We start from the raw sequence: 15422 nt of genomic DNA, 5'->3' as shown, positions 1-15422 counted from the left end.
GATGCATTTAAAAGGAAAAAAAAATCTTTTTTGTTTTTTCATGAACAGATGCTGAAATTAAAGCAAGGAAAAAAAAAAGAAAAAGAAAATGAAAGCACTAGGAAGGGAAGCTGGAGAGAAAACGCACAATACATTCCTGAAGTAAAAGCAATTTGCTTATTAGTAGAATTGTACATCACAGCATATGGCTAAGCTGAACAAAAAAAAAAGCTCTTCCTCTGTACTTTGAGGAAATATTTGCATATATTATATAATGAGAAGATGCTAAATAACAGATTTATTTTGTAAAAGCTTGAGATGTTAACAGGTGATATGAAACAGACATTCTTAATGGTAATTAACTGGTACCATTTAAGATGTGGGGCCAGTCGTTTTTTAACAGTAGATGTGAATGCACTTAATTTGTAAAGTAACTTGCTTGTTTTCATAATTTTTGTTCTGGGGAGAGACAAAGGAAAGAGATGGGTCCAGCAGTTTTGGAGTTTCTTATTTCACAGACTGATGCTGTCATTTTTTTTGGTGATGGGACAGTGTCTGATAGATGATATGTATTTATCTGTCAAGGATGCGCTTAGCTGATGCATAAAATAGGTCAATTCTTTCTGGCCCACTCTAACCTAAGGCATCTGTTTCTTAAGAGCTGTCATTTCACAGCATGACACTGCCTTTCCATCCTGAATAGGTTATACGGGGGGCAATTAGTCATTTTTACGTGATTTTTTTTCTCCTGGGATTGGGCTGGGAAATGTTTCGTCTCCTTCCGACCATTATTTATTTTAGCAGCCCCTTGTAACAACTTTGGGAGAATATGCTTTAGTACCATTTTTTTTCTATTCTCTGTATATTTCTTATTTTATATATTAATGAAGTGGCAAAATTAATAATTTCTAAAATGCAATATTTTTGATTAGGATGAGGAAAGCAGAAATAGCCACATGACTTAAATTCAGATATCTAATTTAGATTCTCTGCATAATGTTTTGCAGGCATTGCTTCTTCTCCATTGCCTCCTTTAGGAATTTGAGCTCTTATGATCTGCCAGTCACACATAAAGAAGGTGGTCGTCAGTGCTCAGAATCATGGTTTCATTTTCGTTGAAGAGCTTGGATTTGGTGCAGTCTCTAAAGCGCTGTGTTAAAACATGCATTTTGTTTCTGTCGGTGCAGGTGGAGGAGGGCTGGTGGGAAGGCATCCTTAATGGCAAGACTGGCATGTTCCCCTCCAACTTCATAAAGGAGCTGGCTGAATCTGACGATGCTGGAATAGCGCTGGAAGAGCAAGCAAAGCCAAGTAAGGAAAAAACACTGTCGACGTTCTGTATGTATGTCTCTGTGCTCACCCCTAACGTCCTGAGCGGGTAGTTCTTCTTACCTCTTGCTTGGAAACGCTTTCAAATGCCTTGTTCTTGGTTCATGCTGTGAAAGGGTCAGATGATGATGCTCAGTGCATATTGGCAGTGCTGTCAGAGTTGTAATACTTTGTGTTAAAACCTGCCCAGCTGTGACAGCCCAAGAACACAGAAGACAATGAGGAATTACTGGCTTTGTATTTCAAAATGATTTTTTTTCTGTCTGTGGAGGTGGAAGCTGAGCAATAACCAGATAATAACCAAAGATCTACAAAGTGTCTCTGCTTATTTGCACAAGGGGTCAAAGTGCCATGCCTTCTTTAATGACTCCAGTAGGTTTAAGATTCATAATTATTGGTGTGGGACATGCGGCACTTTTTCCCTCCAGGTGCTGAGCATATTACTATCACCTCCGTCACCCACTGCCCCTGCAGCCCAAGGGGAAAAGGCCAGAGCTGGGACATGGACTTTGTTCTCCCACTTACAGGGGGCCAGTACTGCTGCAGGTGAAAAGCATGTTTGGTAATTAAGTTTGCAATACTTAAGCATAGTATTGGGCTGTCTTATTTTGAACTTCCCTTGAAGAATAACCTGAACTGAAAATATGCTTGCATAAGAAATGGGCAACTTACTGGTCATGCTGTTCTTCCTGTTTTTCAAACAGATATTCTCGATGTTATCTTCTAAGTCAAGAATATTTAATTAAAAGGAAAAAAAACCCCTCTATTTACATATTTCAGGATAATTTCCCATTTACCTGCCCAGTTCTTTCTTTACAGCCTGCATACTGTTTTCAGCAGTGAAGATGCTCATTGCTGTGTAGTCTTCCAAGATCTCTGCAATGGCCAGAAGTGACAGGCCCTCCAAGAATTTTGCTAACTTATTTCCATGAAAACTTCCCAAAGCCTGATTTATAGTTCACCATATCACTGAGATGTAGAAAGTCATTAGAGTTCCTTTATTTCCTTTTCCATTTAAGGCAAATTTATCAGCTTTATTCCATCCCACAGAAGTGAGATTCCAAAAAGTCCGACTTTCGCGATGATGAAATTTTTCATATTGTTTTTATAATGAAGTAGCATTCATGTGAGTGGCCCTGGTCACATAGCCATGTGGTCAGTGCTGGTGATAATGTTACCATTGCTTTAACCCAGAATGAAGTTATTTTTATATGAGTTAAAAATTTTAGTGTGATGGAAAGGGCAAGAGGGCATTAAGTGAAATTATACACTTCAGTGAGATGGCAAACTGCTCTCTGTAACTTATGAAGTATTTCTTCATTATAAATGCAGTGAGTCTTGGAAGAACTGCTTGTGTAGATGTAGTTTCAGCCATGCATTTTATAGCACTTAATACTCTATAAATGATAAAGGTAAGTGCAAATGTTCGGGGTGGAGTCTTTGATTTCATCTGTCCAAATGAAAGGATACTCCTTCCCCAGGTAATTTGGTAAAAATTAGTTTATAATGAGCCTCCTAAAGGTGCCTTTTAATAAAAACATCCACTTGAGACTGTGAAAGTAGCCACAGAACATTCGGTGGCTTCACCAAGGTCCCTGCAGCACCTGCTTATCCGTTAGTTCAAAGCATCAGTTCTGACCATCAGTGAAACCTGTAACTTGTAAGGCTTGTATTGAGAAGATACTGTCAATGTAAATCTTGGTTTTGCCTCCTCAACTAAATTGAAAATAGCTATAACTAAGAAGTGGGTTTTCTCCTTTTGTTGTAGCTAGCTAAAATCATGTGCTAAAATCAGGATCTAGTTTAGCAGAATTCTTGTAAAACAGAAGAATACTGTGAACACCCCAAGCAAGAGAAAGGATCTCAATGAGTATTGAGATTCTTGCAGGATTTTAAATGGTTTTGTTTTTTCTTTTTAAACTGACATCGTCAGATTAAGAGCCGCATTCCTCTAGCAGAATTATGAATCAACTCAATTCTTTCTAGATGGTTTTCTGGAGTTGTTACAGATACTACTCTCTAACGCATGGTGGTTTATGAGGTATATTCAGGTACTGTGATTATCTATATTTGAAAATCTCCTTAATAAGATTGCTGAAATTTCAGTAGCTTGTATATTTTGCATTAAAAAAAAAGTAACTGGCTATGATAAATTTCATGTATCCATGTTTATTCTTAAAATACAACAAAATAGAAAACAAAGCTGCAAGTCCTGCAAGATTTGTGCATGAATCCAGTACACCTGTTGAAATGCTCTAGGTAGCATCTGCTAAGCGTGTACAGTGATGCCTCTAAATCAACTCCTTCCTCTGTGATGACGAGATGTGACAGTATCTTGAATCCATAATAGCTCCTTTATGTTTCTCTGGAAACAGTTGTTCATTAAGTGTACGGTCTGTATCACCGGACTTGTAACACAGGAGTCTTGGATGGGAATTCCAGATTACTGCGTTATTTTCTGCGTGAACAGCCAGCTCGGGGTGGCAGGACCCGTGCACTGAGGCAGAACCCTGGGGTTCTGCACAGCTGCTGGAGGGACCTACACCGGAGCAGGGCTTGGCATGGACGTCTTGAGCAGCAACCCTGCTGCCAGGTTTGGGAAAGCAGCTGGACTCGACGATCTCAAAGGTCTTTTCCAACCATAATGATTCCAACCATTGCTTTCAATGGGAGCTTTGGACAAAGTGTGCTGTGCAAGCATGAAAGCATTATTTAGATTTGGTTTTAATTACATTTACTGACCCTCTCTAGACAGAGGTGAATAAATATGTGTATTTCTCTGTCCTTTTATGACTTATATGGGAGCTTCTCTCTCTTGTATGAAATACAAAATACAGTTGATGGGAACTTAGGTAGGTAGGTCCAATGAAGAGAAAGATTCTGTCTGTTCTTATTATTTCATTATTTTATCTAGGAAAGCAGCAATTTCATGGCAGATCAGAGCAAATGGCTGGAAGGAATTATCCTTGTTTCTTTTCTTACTCTGAGATAGAGTAACCTTAGGAAAGTTTCTTCACAACAAAGCCACTTTTTTGAAAAGGGCTCATCTTTTGGATGTGGCCAAATATTGCTGCTTACTGGTAGTCTGGTAGTAGGACTTGTTTGCCCCTTTATTGGAGGGATTTGGAATCGATATTTCCCCTCGGATGGTGAGTGCTCAGCAGATTGGAAAGAGAGGTTGTTACAAGATAAAAATAATAAAAAAATAATAATTGCTTGTTCCAGCTGTAAGACAGCTTCCAAATTTGCTGTCTTCAAAGGCACAGGGGCAGGTTCCCTTACAGTCGCCCTTGGAGTGAATGACAGCTCTTTGTTCTTTAAAGCATTACCTTGAATTAAAACATTGCTTTCTTTTGAAGGAGTGTTGCACAGCATGAACAAGAAGTATACATTATGATTTTATTACTGTGTTAAATGGATACATGAATTACAAGCTTGTTTATTTTCTAGATTTTTCAGATATGGGGTATTAATCTTAACAGTATCTCAAACACCACATCTTGTCATTATAGCCTTTCAAGAAGCAAAGAATTTATCATGTAATCAAATGCAAAGTATCTGAAAGCACCAGAGCTTAGTATTAGGAAGAAGATTTCAAAGGCATTTTGATATGTTTGTGGCAATGCCCCACCATTTAAAGTGACCTGTTATATCTTGCTGTCTCTGCTGTGTGCCTGTTCAGAAATTGCTAGGCTTCTTTTCCTATATATTTAGAGCCTTTTAGCAATGGCCAAGAAGGTCATGGCTACTGGAGCCAGGACTGATGACAGACTGATGATGTAGTCAATACTGTATTTTATTTCTTTAAACTTTATTTATCAATCTCAGATTTTCTGTCTGCCTTCACCATCAGGAAGCTTAACATATCTTTCTGTGATTTCTTAACTGCTTAACTATATTTTAATAGTGTTCTTTTGAAGGTGACTTGTAAAAGCAAGATGGAAAAATAGATTTGTGATCATTTTTTTGCTTCCTTATTAAGTAAAAACATGGCCAGGGTAATATTTTTTATTAATTTAAAAAAACAAGAACAAAACAAACTGCTTTTTATATTATGTAAATGAGCATAGTTTTTGGTTTTCTGAAAGTCCAACAGAATGATATTTAGAAAAGCCTAATCTAGATTTTTGATACCAGATTGGATGTGATGGTATATTGAGACAATTCACATGTGCTAGCTATTTTCTTGTAAAATTGTACTGGAGATCACAGTGCATCTAGGGGAGGTTGGCAGCAAGCTGACAGCTTTATAGGCTTGTTCTTGTCTGTGCTGCCCAGGTTAAAAAAAAAAAAAGAAAAATGGTAATAATAAAAAACCCATACTGCTCATGCCCTTTCCCTTCACTTGAACTTTACGCTTTTTTTTTTTTTTTTTAAGCAAGAGATCCATGTTTTTGGTGAAAACATTACATAAAAGATCTAAGATGGAAAGTGGGTTTTGTTTGCATTTTTAGAAAAGTGGTAGTATTTTGAGCTTTTTTGTTAATGTGTGCTGAATCAAAACACCTGATTTAAGCTATTGGCTGAAAAAAAATGGTTTATTCAAAATTTGCTATTCTATCTCTTGAGCTAAATATTGCTAAAGACAGTCCCATTTCCAAAATATCTCCTGTAAGTCCTCTGGGAAAGATGAGGTATTTCAAATGCTCACAGGTTTCATGTCTTGTGAAGAAATTTGAGCATTTCAATGCGATTTTGGGATGTGAGCTGTGTTGGTTCGTGTGCACTGCATGTGCATCAGGAGTGTGAGCAGCGTGAGTACATCACTGCAGCACTAGAGGTTTTTCCAAGCTTTAGCCTTTTTCAAGCTGACTGAAGCGTTTAATTAAATTAAAGAGACAAATTTTGAGAGGCACAGCATTCTGTTGGACGTGATAAAGAACAGCCTTAGCAAAATCATGAGATTCTTCTATCATCTGACCTACGTGCTTTAAGAATATTTTAACTTCACGTACAGATACTTTGGTTAACATTCTCGTTGTTTTGCTAATAAAGCTTAAAATCTTAGTCACTGAAAGTACAGATTAAAACCTCTTCCTCTCCTTTCTTTTACTGCCATTCGATTCCTCCTCCTCCCCCCTGCCCCTTCTCTTTTTTATCCTCTTTCCTTCTCTTGCCTGCTGTCAGGAAAATCTGCTTTTGAAGGGGCATTTCTGTACAGAGTGGCGCCGGCAAAGATTGACAGCTACAGACGCTATAACAGTGAGTGTGTTTCCCAACCCAGCAGCCATGTCACGGCTAGTTTTAGCGCTCGGTCCTCGCGTGACCTACGCACACGTGTGGGAGCGTGCCACGGCTCCTCACGCACGGCTACCCTGCGTGCAGCTGCCTGTCTGTGAGCTGGGGTCAGTTTGCTGCTGCTGAACCGGCTATCCTTGACGCGATGGGAATGCACTCCTTCCTGTGCATGCATGTGTTGTATGTCCGTGTCATGTATGTCTGTGAGCCCACAATATGCTGTGACCTATACCCGATGCTTGAGTCTCAGGTATGGAAATTAAGACCATTTGGTCCCATTATTTCTGCCACCTGAAAACGTGAAGACTGTTGATAACCACAGTGCTTTGAATTAGTGTCCTTATGCTTAAAAATAAAGTTTCTATTTTATGACTGCTAAATGCATACAATATTCCTTGCTTTTCCTTAAAGAACAAAGTGTGTGTTTGTTTTTTATTTGCTGCATGTTCTTCTTTTGGCGTTCTCTCTTTGACAGCAATTACAGAATTTTGGTTCGTATGCTTTTCTGCAAAGTGTGTAGGTAAAGGATAGAAAGCTACTTTCATTTCACATTAAAGTTTTTGCCTTCTGCTTTCTGGAAACCTGGAACATATGCTGCTTTTCATATGCTTGTACTACCATGTTAATGCAGAAGAAGAGAAGATGGTGATATCTGATGCCAGGCAGAGGAAGCAAGGAAGACAGAAATCTGTCTTTCCACCTGCTTCTGCCTCCAGAAATCTAGCGGAAAGATCCTACTGAGTCACGGTGGAGCTCCAGGTGGCCAAGTACAAAGTGTTCAGCCCTGCCCGGCACTGAGCAGGGTCATGTGCTAATCCTGGCATCCACTTTCCTCCCAGGCAGCTTCCTCCTTGGGACATCCAAGCTGTACTGCCCTCCTTCTGGGAGAAGGGCTTTGCTCTCCACCTCTGCAAACTTTTGGGGCACAAATGTTCACAGCCTGAGATGAGGTGTGGAAATGGTAGTCGTGTATTCTGCTAACTTGCACTTTCCCATGCTCAAGTGAGGGGGGTGCTTTGGTTTTGGTTTGTATTTTTACCAAAGCAGAAGCTGCTACCTCATGGATCAATGATCCATAGTCCTGCAGCTCTTGAGTGTTTCCCTCACCTACTTCTCAGCTACCACTCCAGGGTTTCCCTGCCCACAGGGAAGCCTCTCCTTTCTCCAGCTTTTAGTCAAGCTCATAGTCTGGCTGGGTTGGACCACGTGGCTTTGTGTTTTCCCCCTGCTCCTCATCAGAGAGCCTTCGGAACTGCTTACGTACCACTCCAAGTGCATGCACTTAGAGTGCACGCTTAGAGTTTTTAGACCATCATCACCTTAGGGGCACCTCTCTTTTTAGGGATGCATTTACCTATTTGGTGTGGATAATGAGGATTTACAAAATAAATCAGCTGTGTGCTTGGCTTCTGCCTTCACGATCTAGTTTCAAATCAGTCTGCCTTTGGAGCCTTTAACGAGCTAATCCTTCTGGGGGCGTTGCCCTAGTGTCACTTGTTAAAGCTTGGGAGACCTGTTCCTATACCCGTTCTCCACTGAGAGTCAAGCAGCCCTTCTTCTCTCCAGGTCAAGGGGATGAGCCTAGGAGTAGTCAGGAGGAATTCAGTCACCTTGCAGTGGTGCTAGAGCTCTGCATTCATCTCTCCATGATGATCAGTGCTGGCCTGTGGTTAGGGCACGCCACACCACACGGATGTCATCAGGGCCGGTTCCACTGGGCACGTGGCTGGACAGCTCCCTGCTGGGGCAACAGTATTCCTGGTGGACTAGCTGCAGGATGACAACTCCACCCACCTCAGGTTCTGTCTCACATTGCCCATCCAACTTTTGTTTGCAAAGTTGTGCGGTCTTGGTTTTTTTGATGCTACAGATGTATCTTGGCATCTAGGAAGGCCATATATCCAGCTACATTTCTGGCCTGTTCGCTGCTTGTTGGGTCTGAACAGGAAACTGAAATGCTGGGAAGGGAATGGGTGGTACACAGAGCAAGATCATCTTGGGGGCAGCTTAAACAAACTTGGCATTCCTACTGCTCTCCGAGATGCTATCTCCTAAGCTAACACACAGAAAGGTGATTTCATTGCTCTTCCTGTTACGTCTGTTGGCGGCTCACTTTTTGCACCCTTGTGTTCTTTCAGAGCACGTCTACTGCGGGTCTGGACGGACAACTTGTTCCACTTCATATGCTATTTATGGTCCTTATTTTTAGGCAAATGTCCATGTGCTTATGTCTCCAGTGAAAATTGTTTGGAGACAATCCACAGAATTGTTTTAATTTAAGGATGTCTTTTTAAAGCAACCCAGAGCCATCCTAATTTCAAGTTTCTGATTTCTCCATAAGTTAAGGTTAGGGGTCAGTTTGTAGCTTTAGATAAATTATGCCCCAAAGGTGCTATTTTTTATTCACCTATGTCACATTACACGAAATATCGCTTAACTTCCGAAGCAAGCTCAGAAGTTTTGCTTTCAAAGATATGTGGAGTGTTAAAATTATCATTTTATTTTGAAAGCTGTTTCACAAGGGCTGTTTGGAAGAAATTTTCTTATGTTACCAAGACCTCAATTTACTAAATGCTGTTCAGTTACTATGCAGCTGCTTCTAGAGATACCTTTCACTGGAACATGCAAGATTTCTCCTGCATAAACACCCAACATTGTCTTCATATGCTGACATGGCTTTTTTGGTCATTAGGTATGCTGGGCTCCACTCGGCAGTAACTGCAATTCCTTTGGCCTCCTGCTCATTAACCTGCTGTCCGTAAATTCCTGCTGCTGCATATGCTGGATGAAGAGGGACACACAACAACAAAAAATTACTCACGTGTAATTTTGTTGCTCACTGCCCTCTTTTCTGCCATCCTACAACCTTCCTGCTCTTCTGTGGAAATCGCTTCTTGGATTTTTTTTTTAACTGGTTTAATTTTTCTTCCTTCCTTCGCCTTTTTTCTCTTTAAAAATGCTACACCTGAGGAATGGGGCATATACAGTGCCTGAAAATGACAGATATTTGCCTCTCTTTCTTTATGTGTGGATCCACAATGCTGTCAGTAATAGATATTAGATATAATGGAAGAAGATGAGACAGGATCGTTGAAACAGAAGTCTTCGTGAGTAACTTTAAATTTGTGTTTTCTAATGCTCCAGCACGTGTTTTTTTGTTGTTTTTTTTTTCCCTTAATCCCTGAGCAATGATGGCTAGTCAAAGTTCAAAGAAATGAATGTGATTCATATATTTGTGATATTATTAACTCCAATTAGCGGTGTCTGAATGTGAGCGAAGTTATCAAGAAACCCAAGTGTCAATCTTTACAATTCTGGAGAGAGAACAGTAAGATTTTCATTTTGTCTGCAACTTCTAACTTATTTGCTAAGAAGAACATAAAATAAATATGCAGCTGCTACAATGAGAAATAATATCTGAGAAAGAACAACGCTAAAAACTGGATGAGGGACAATTTTCTGATGAAGAGTAAACATACTGTGGCCTTGAAAACAAAAATACAGGTGGCAAGGGATGGAGTGGGGAAGAATTGTGTTGGTTGGGGAGAAATACATTAAATCCTTCCAAAGATTTGGGCTCCTCGTAGCGAGCGGGTTCCTACTGCGGGTTCCTATGGCACAACAGGCCATATTTCTGTGATCCGCAGGGAGAGGATCCTTTTGCTTGTGATTGCATTTAGAGTCTTGCCCACGCAATATGCAATGTGTTCCTGTACTTGTTTGGGATGAGGGGGTTGGGAAAGGTAACTGGGATATGAGGATGATGTTAAGGCATCTCACGGTTGCAGAACTTCCCAGCGAGTGAGGGGTTTGTTGGCTCTTGCAGCGCTCACAGAAAGGGCAGGGGCTGGGGGAAGCCCCCGTGGTGCACGCTGAGGGCTCCCGCTCGCGCTGCGCTGCCGACCACGCACGCTGCTCTGCAGGGCAGCTCGCTCCTGCCTCCGGGCAGGGCTTCTCAGGAAAGCATAAGGATACGTGGCAAGAGCCGCTGTGCTAAGGAAAGCGAAATGACAGAGTGTTTAGACTGCAAGGTTATGTTTCTGCAAGGAATATAACTAAGAATAATAATTGCTGACCAATAATGAGATAATCTGCCTTGGCCGTTTGTGTACATGCCTCTTGGTTAAGCATTTGTCTTTTCAATATATGAATTTATTAATCTTGAATTTCTCAAGGTTCAACATACCTTTGTTCTAACTAATATTGAAAATATTCTTTAAAATATTCTGCCTTTTCTGTTCTTTGTGACGACGCTCCAGAATGCTGTTGGGAATGGTAAGGGAGCTCAGGATTTTACCGAGAGCAAGCTCGGAGAAGTCCCCCTAGGCTCTGCTGTTTCTCTGCTGCCTTGCAAGGAGAAGGGAGGAAGGCGCTTCCCTGCCTCTCCTGCTGCAGTCCTCACGTGCCGCTCCACCTTCTCTCTCGGACACTCCACGCTCCTTCTTGAAAGAGAAGGAAGGGCCCTATTCCCCCTCCACAAAGGGCCAAAATCCCAATAAGCTCCATTTACGCAGTGTTTTATCCCATTAAACGCAGCGTTTCTCCCTGGCTGCCAGGCTGCCAGGCCGGTGCTGGCGCCGTGTCCGGCCGCGCTCGCCATTGCGGAGCAGCACAGAGCCAGTCCCCGTGGCCAGGGCGCCGCTGCGCGCGTTGCGTCCGCGAAGCTGCTTGAGCGAAAAACAAACCTGAGTAAAGAACAAAAATTGAAGTGGTAAATAACACCCTAAAATAGAAGGCTTTGCAAAACTCACAATGTATTCCTTTTATTTTTTTCCTTGCATGTTTTAACCTGTTTAGAACAATTCTTTTCCTGCTTTGAATGGAGTTAATTTTACCACAGCTGTTTGTTTTTGCTTCAATTTACACAGCCCTTTATCATCCCTAAATATCTTTCTGTTTTAGAATCCTGGGCTGATGCCAGCACAGCTCTGGGGATGTTGTATGTTGACGAATTAAGCCTGATGTTGTGGTCTCTTTTTAATCCCTGTTTGAGCTAATCTGTTTTGGTGCATTTCAGAATGCTGCTCTCAGGAGACCGGTACTTGTCATAGCAGTTGAGAAAACTAATATACCCTGTATACCCACAGAAGAAAAAAAGTGCAAAATTCCCCCAGACATGGTTGGGAACTTAGTCTTCATGAATCTTAAATTATCTTGTGTTTATAAGGAGCATGAAGCATCAGCAAATTTTAGAGCTGTGGATGTTATTAGAGAGCCTTATTTCAGTAATTCCATATCTTGCCACAGGAAAAAGTTAGGAACAGTTGACTCCTGGAGATTTTAACTTCTTGCTACTGATGTGTCATTGCCTGGGTTTAAGTAGCTTGCTCTAAAAGCCACCTAACACTCAGGTTTAATTCTGCTTTATGGTGCTACAGAAGAATTGGCAACAATAAATTTAGGCAAAATAATAAAATTTGTCTGTGACGTGAGACCCAAAATAGACTTCTGAGAAATTAAAAAGCTCTTGAAAAGTTTCTTGCTGTTAGGGCTTGCGTGATAGCAGATGCATTAGTAAACACAGAGTAGAAGTTACATCCTTGACTGGTTAGCTGTCCAAGTGCAAGTGACTTTTCAGAGCTCCTAGAAAGTATGCAGTTAAATAAAGAGAGAGGCCTGCCTAGTGTGGCTGTTACCCTGTTCTAGATACAGACTCCTTAAGGTTGGAAGGGACCTCTAGGGATCATCTAGTCCAACCCCCTGCACACACAGGGTCACCCAGAGCACGTAGCACAGGACTGCGTCCAAGCAGGCCTTGGAGATCTCCAGAGACAGAGTCCACAACCTCTCTCGGCAGCCTGTTCCAGTGCTCCATCACCCTCACTGCTAATAAATTTTTCCTTAAGTTCCCGTGGAACTTTTGGTGCTTCAGTTTGTGGCCGTTTCCTCTAGTTCTGTCGGTGCCACCACTGGAAAGAGGCCGCCCCCTCCTCCCTGCCACCCCCCTGTGCCCAAGGACCGGCGCCGCCATGGGGGGTGTGCGCACGCACCTGTGTTTGAAGTATTGAGTAACTAACCTTAGAAGAAGAGGGAGAGCCGTTTCTGAAGACAGCGGTTTGCTGAGCTGCCGCCCCAGCGCCGCGCTTGCCTTCCTCGCCTCGCTGCGGCACCGCCAGCCCGCGGGCCGTGCCGGCTGGCAGGGCCCACCACAGAGCCAGCTGCAGCTCCCTCCCGGTCCCCGTGCCTGCTCCGCAGCCAGGCCTCCCTGCTAGCCCTAGCTCCCTGGCAGAGTATTCCTCACGTAACATTCACAGCCTGACAGCCCAGCTCACCCTGGTTCTTGCTTAGTTCCCGGACATCCCACTGGGCTGCATTTCTCTTGCAGGGTGACTGCCCACCCGGCTCCCTTACTAAGCTGGTTGCAGAAGTGGTGAAAAAAAGCCTTAAAAAGCAGAAGAATAAAAGGAGGGTGATTTAGTCAGTGAGAAGATGGATGTTTTCCATTTGGGAGGAGGGATTACCTCAGCCATCCCTTCCCTGTGCAGGCACGGCTAGGGAGGCACACGTAGCCAGGCCAACTGCAGCTGCGCCTGGCAGGGTTGCTCCTTTCCAAGAGGAAGAGAGGAGGCAGGATTAGAGAAGAACTGTTTTAAGTAGCTTCAATCACCCATCTCTTGGGGGAAGAGAAGTCAGATGGGATGGGATTGTAGAGGGAAGAGCCATTCTTGGGTTCCAGGTATTTTCTAAGAGATTTGGATGGGGCCTGAATTGTGGAGGAAAAGCAGGTTACTTCATCCTTTCAGAAGATATTCAAAGCTCAGGTTTGCTCATCTGTCTGAATTGGAAGAATGGAGACAATCTATTAGAGAGAAAATAATTAATAAAATGATAGAGGCTTAGGTGTTTCACACAGAACTTGGGATATGATAATGCCAGTTGTAGTCACTTTTAGTCAAAATGTGGAATAGCACCTCATTCAGTCTCCCACATCACCACCTTGTAGGATAAACTTTTCATCAGTCCTGTTTACTGGGTCGAAGTTGTGCAGCAGCCTTGAGAATGAAATAGCTCTTGGATTGCCATCAAGTGCAGATGGGTGATGCGAGGGCAGTCTTCTGTAAGCCTGAGGTAGGGCTGCTAATACAAGATGTGATCTTTCATCCTAGAAGAATGCTAATAAAAGATGAAGACTCTCTAATAAAAAAACAAGTGATGACCCAGAAACAAAAGCCCAATTCTTACTGGAGCCCCTTGAGATTTCTGAACTGCCTTTCATGCAGGCTTCAAAGATCTGGAAATCCATGTGAGACCTGTTGCATAATTCCCATAATTACTTCCATATTTTATTTGCAGCCATTGAGAAAGATCCAGCTCTAGATGTATGTCATTTCCCACAAACAGTGATGTAGAAAACCTACTTTAACAATTTATTTTAAAGATAGCTTTCCTATTCATTGCAGAGAGTTACAAGAGAGGCGATGGCTCCTATGAGATGGAACTTAGTTACCTGTTGAGGGAGGTCTCAGTGCTGCTTCTGCCCTCCATCACAGAGTATTTCTAGCAGATTCTAGCAAGGATGAAACGGAGAACTTTTGCTAGAGTATAATTTTCTTATCCTGGCTTGAAAAGGATCTTTTGTTTAGCAAAACGAGGACAATCATTGAGATTTATATAGAGGTTAGAGTTGTGGAGGCTTTTTACTCAAATATGATTCATTGTAAGTTCTCTTTGAAGACAGAAGTAGTAAATAAAGGTCCTTTAGTCTCTCCCTTATCCAGGACCTAGTGACTGACATTTTGCAAGGCTGGAGCAGTCCCGCTGGTAGAACTCCTATGTTTTCTGTTACTGCCTAAGACACACCAGGTTGGTGGCAAGAGAGAGGCAGTGACCTTCCAGCCTTAACTGACCTACCCCTATCTGCAAATGCCTCGGGGTTGTGGCATGGCTCTGCTGTGGATACGTTCCTTCCCTCCAGAGCACACAGCCGGTTGGGAGGGGGCACGTGAAGGCACTGGGTGTTGCTCTCCTGCGTGCCCCGAATTCACCTCCCTGGTGATGTGAAGCACCACCAGTGAAGGTGAACTGCAGCTGCTGCTGCAAACCGGTGCAACCAGCCTCAAGTCTGCTCCCCGCAGGCTCTTCTGGGGAAGGTAAAAAGGCTCAAGCCAAAAGATAAAGGCCCTGACTTACTTAAGAAGAGTCATAGTACTGTTTTATAAAACTCCTTAAAATTATTTTTATTCCACTCTTGTGCCGTTTACGGAACAGTTAAATTGTGCAGTGCCATCTAAACCGACCCCTCGCAGGGTGCGCAATGTGATCCCTGTTCAGGGGGTAGCTACGGCAGCCACGCACGAGGCCGGAGCGCTGGAACGTTTTACGGCTCTTCTTACCTGCTTTTAATGGGGAACCCTCTCTAACTCTGCATCCCTGCTCGTTTTCTGTTTGGAGTACAGAAAATCTCAGAACGGAGCAGAGTATGTTGATTTTTTTAATATTCTTGCTCAAACTCCTCACCTGAGACGGTTCCTGAATTCCATTCCTCGCACATCCCTGATATTAAAAGTGGTTTTAACAAGTGAGCCCCTAGCTTTCCTTATTATGAAGCTGTGCCTGTAGGTCTGAGCATGAGGAACATTTCTATGGTTCAGCAGGGAAGCTTAAAGGAGCCCTTGATGAATGCTGGATGGTTGTGTTTCTTTGTAGTGAGCTGCCAGTAGGACAGGAGGTCTCTCCTGAAGCAAGGTAGCGTTCAGCTAAATCACAGAAAGTTGTTGGGTGGAGAATATCAGAATTTATCAGGTCTCAGATGAATCTTTCTCAATCGACTCCATGCATATGCTTCCTTCTTGAGCATTGTCATGACCTACATATCTCTTTACCAGAGATTGTAGCTTCATAGGTTCCTGCGTTGATGCAGCAGTTTCTGAGATGGG

General features: G+C 42.6%; 1 protein-coding gene across 3 annotated transcripts in view; it reads left to right on the top strand.

The window, feature by feature from the left end:
* SH3KBP1 (SH3 domain containing kinase binding protein 1) overlaps positions 1 to 15422 on the top strand; it is a 205695-nt gene that overhangs the window by 107572 nt on the left and 82701 nt on the right. For 2 of the 3 annotated variants that reach the window (XM_088532735.1, XM_088532737.1), the window contains exons 5-6: positions 1167 to 1290; positions 6436 to 6510. In XM_088532735.1, the coding sequence (XP_088388861.1) occupies positions 1167 to 1290; positions 6436 to 6510 (199 nt within the window). The remainder of the gene's footprint in view (positions 1 to 1166; positions 1291 to 6435; positions 6511 to 15422) is intronic. The other variant, XM_088532736.1, reaches the window with a different exon arrangement.

This window comes from Tinamus guttatus, unplaced genomic scaffold, assembly GCF_059628265.1.
Source record: "Tinamus guttatus ecotype Peru unplaced genomic scaffold, ASM5962826v1 Tinamus_guttatus_pri_ptg000470l, whole genome shotgun sequence".
In the NCBI taxonomy this organism is placed as follows: Eukaryota; Metazoa; Chordata; class Aves; order Tinamiformes; family Tinamidae; genus Tinamus; species Tinamus guttatus.
The sequence above is the reverse complement of the archived record's forward strand: the minus strand, read 5'-3'. Positions and strand labels throughout refer to the sequence as shown.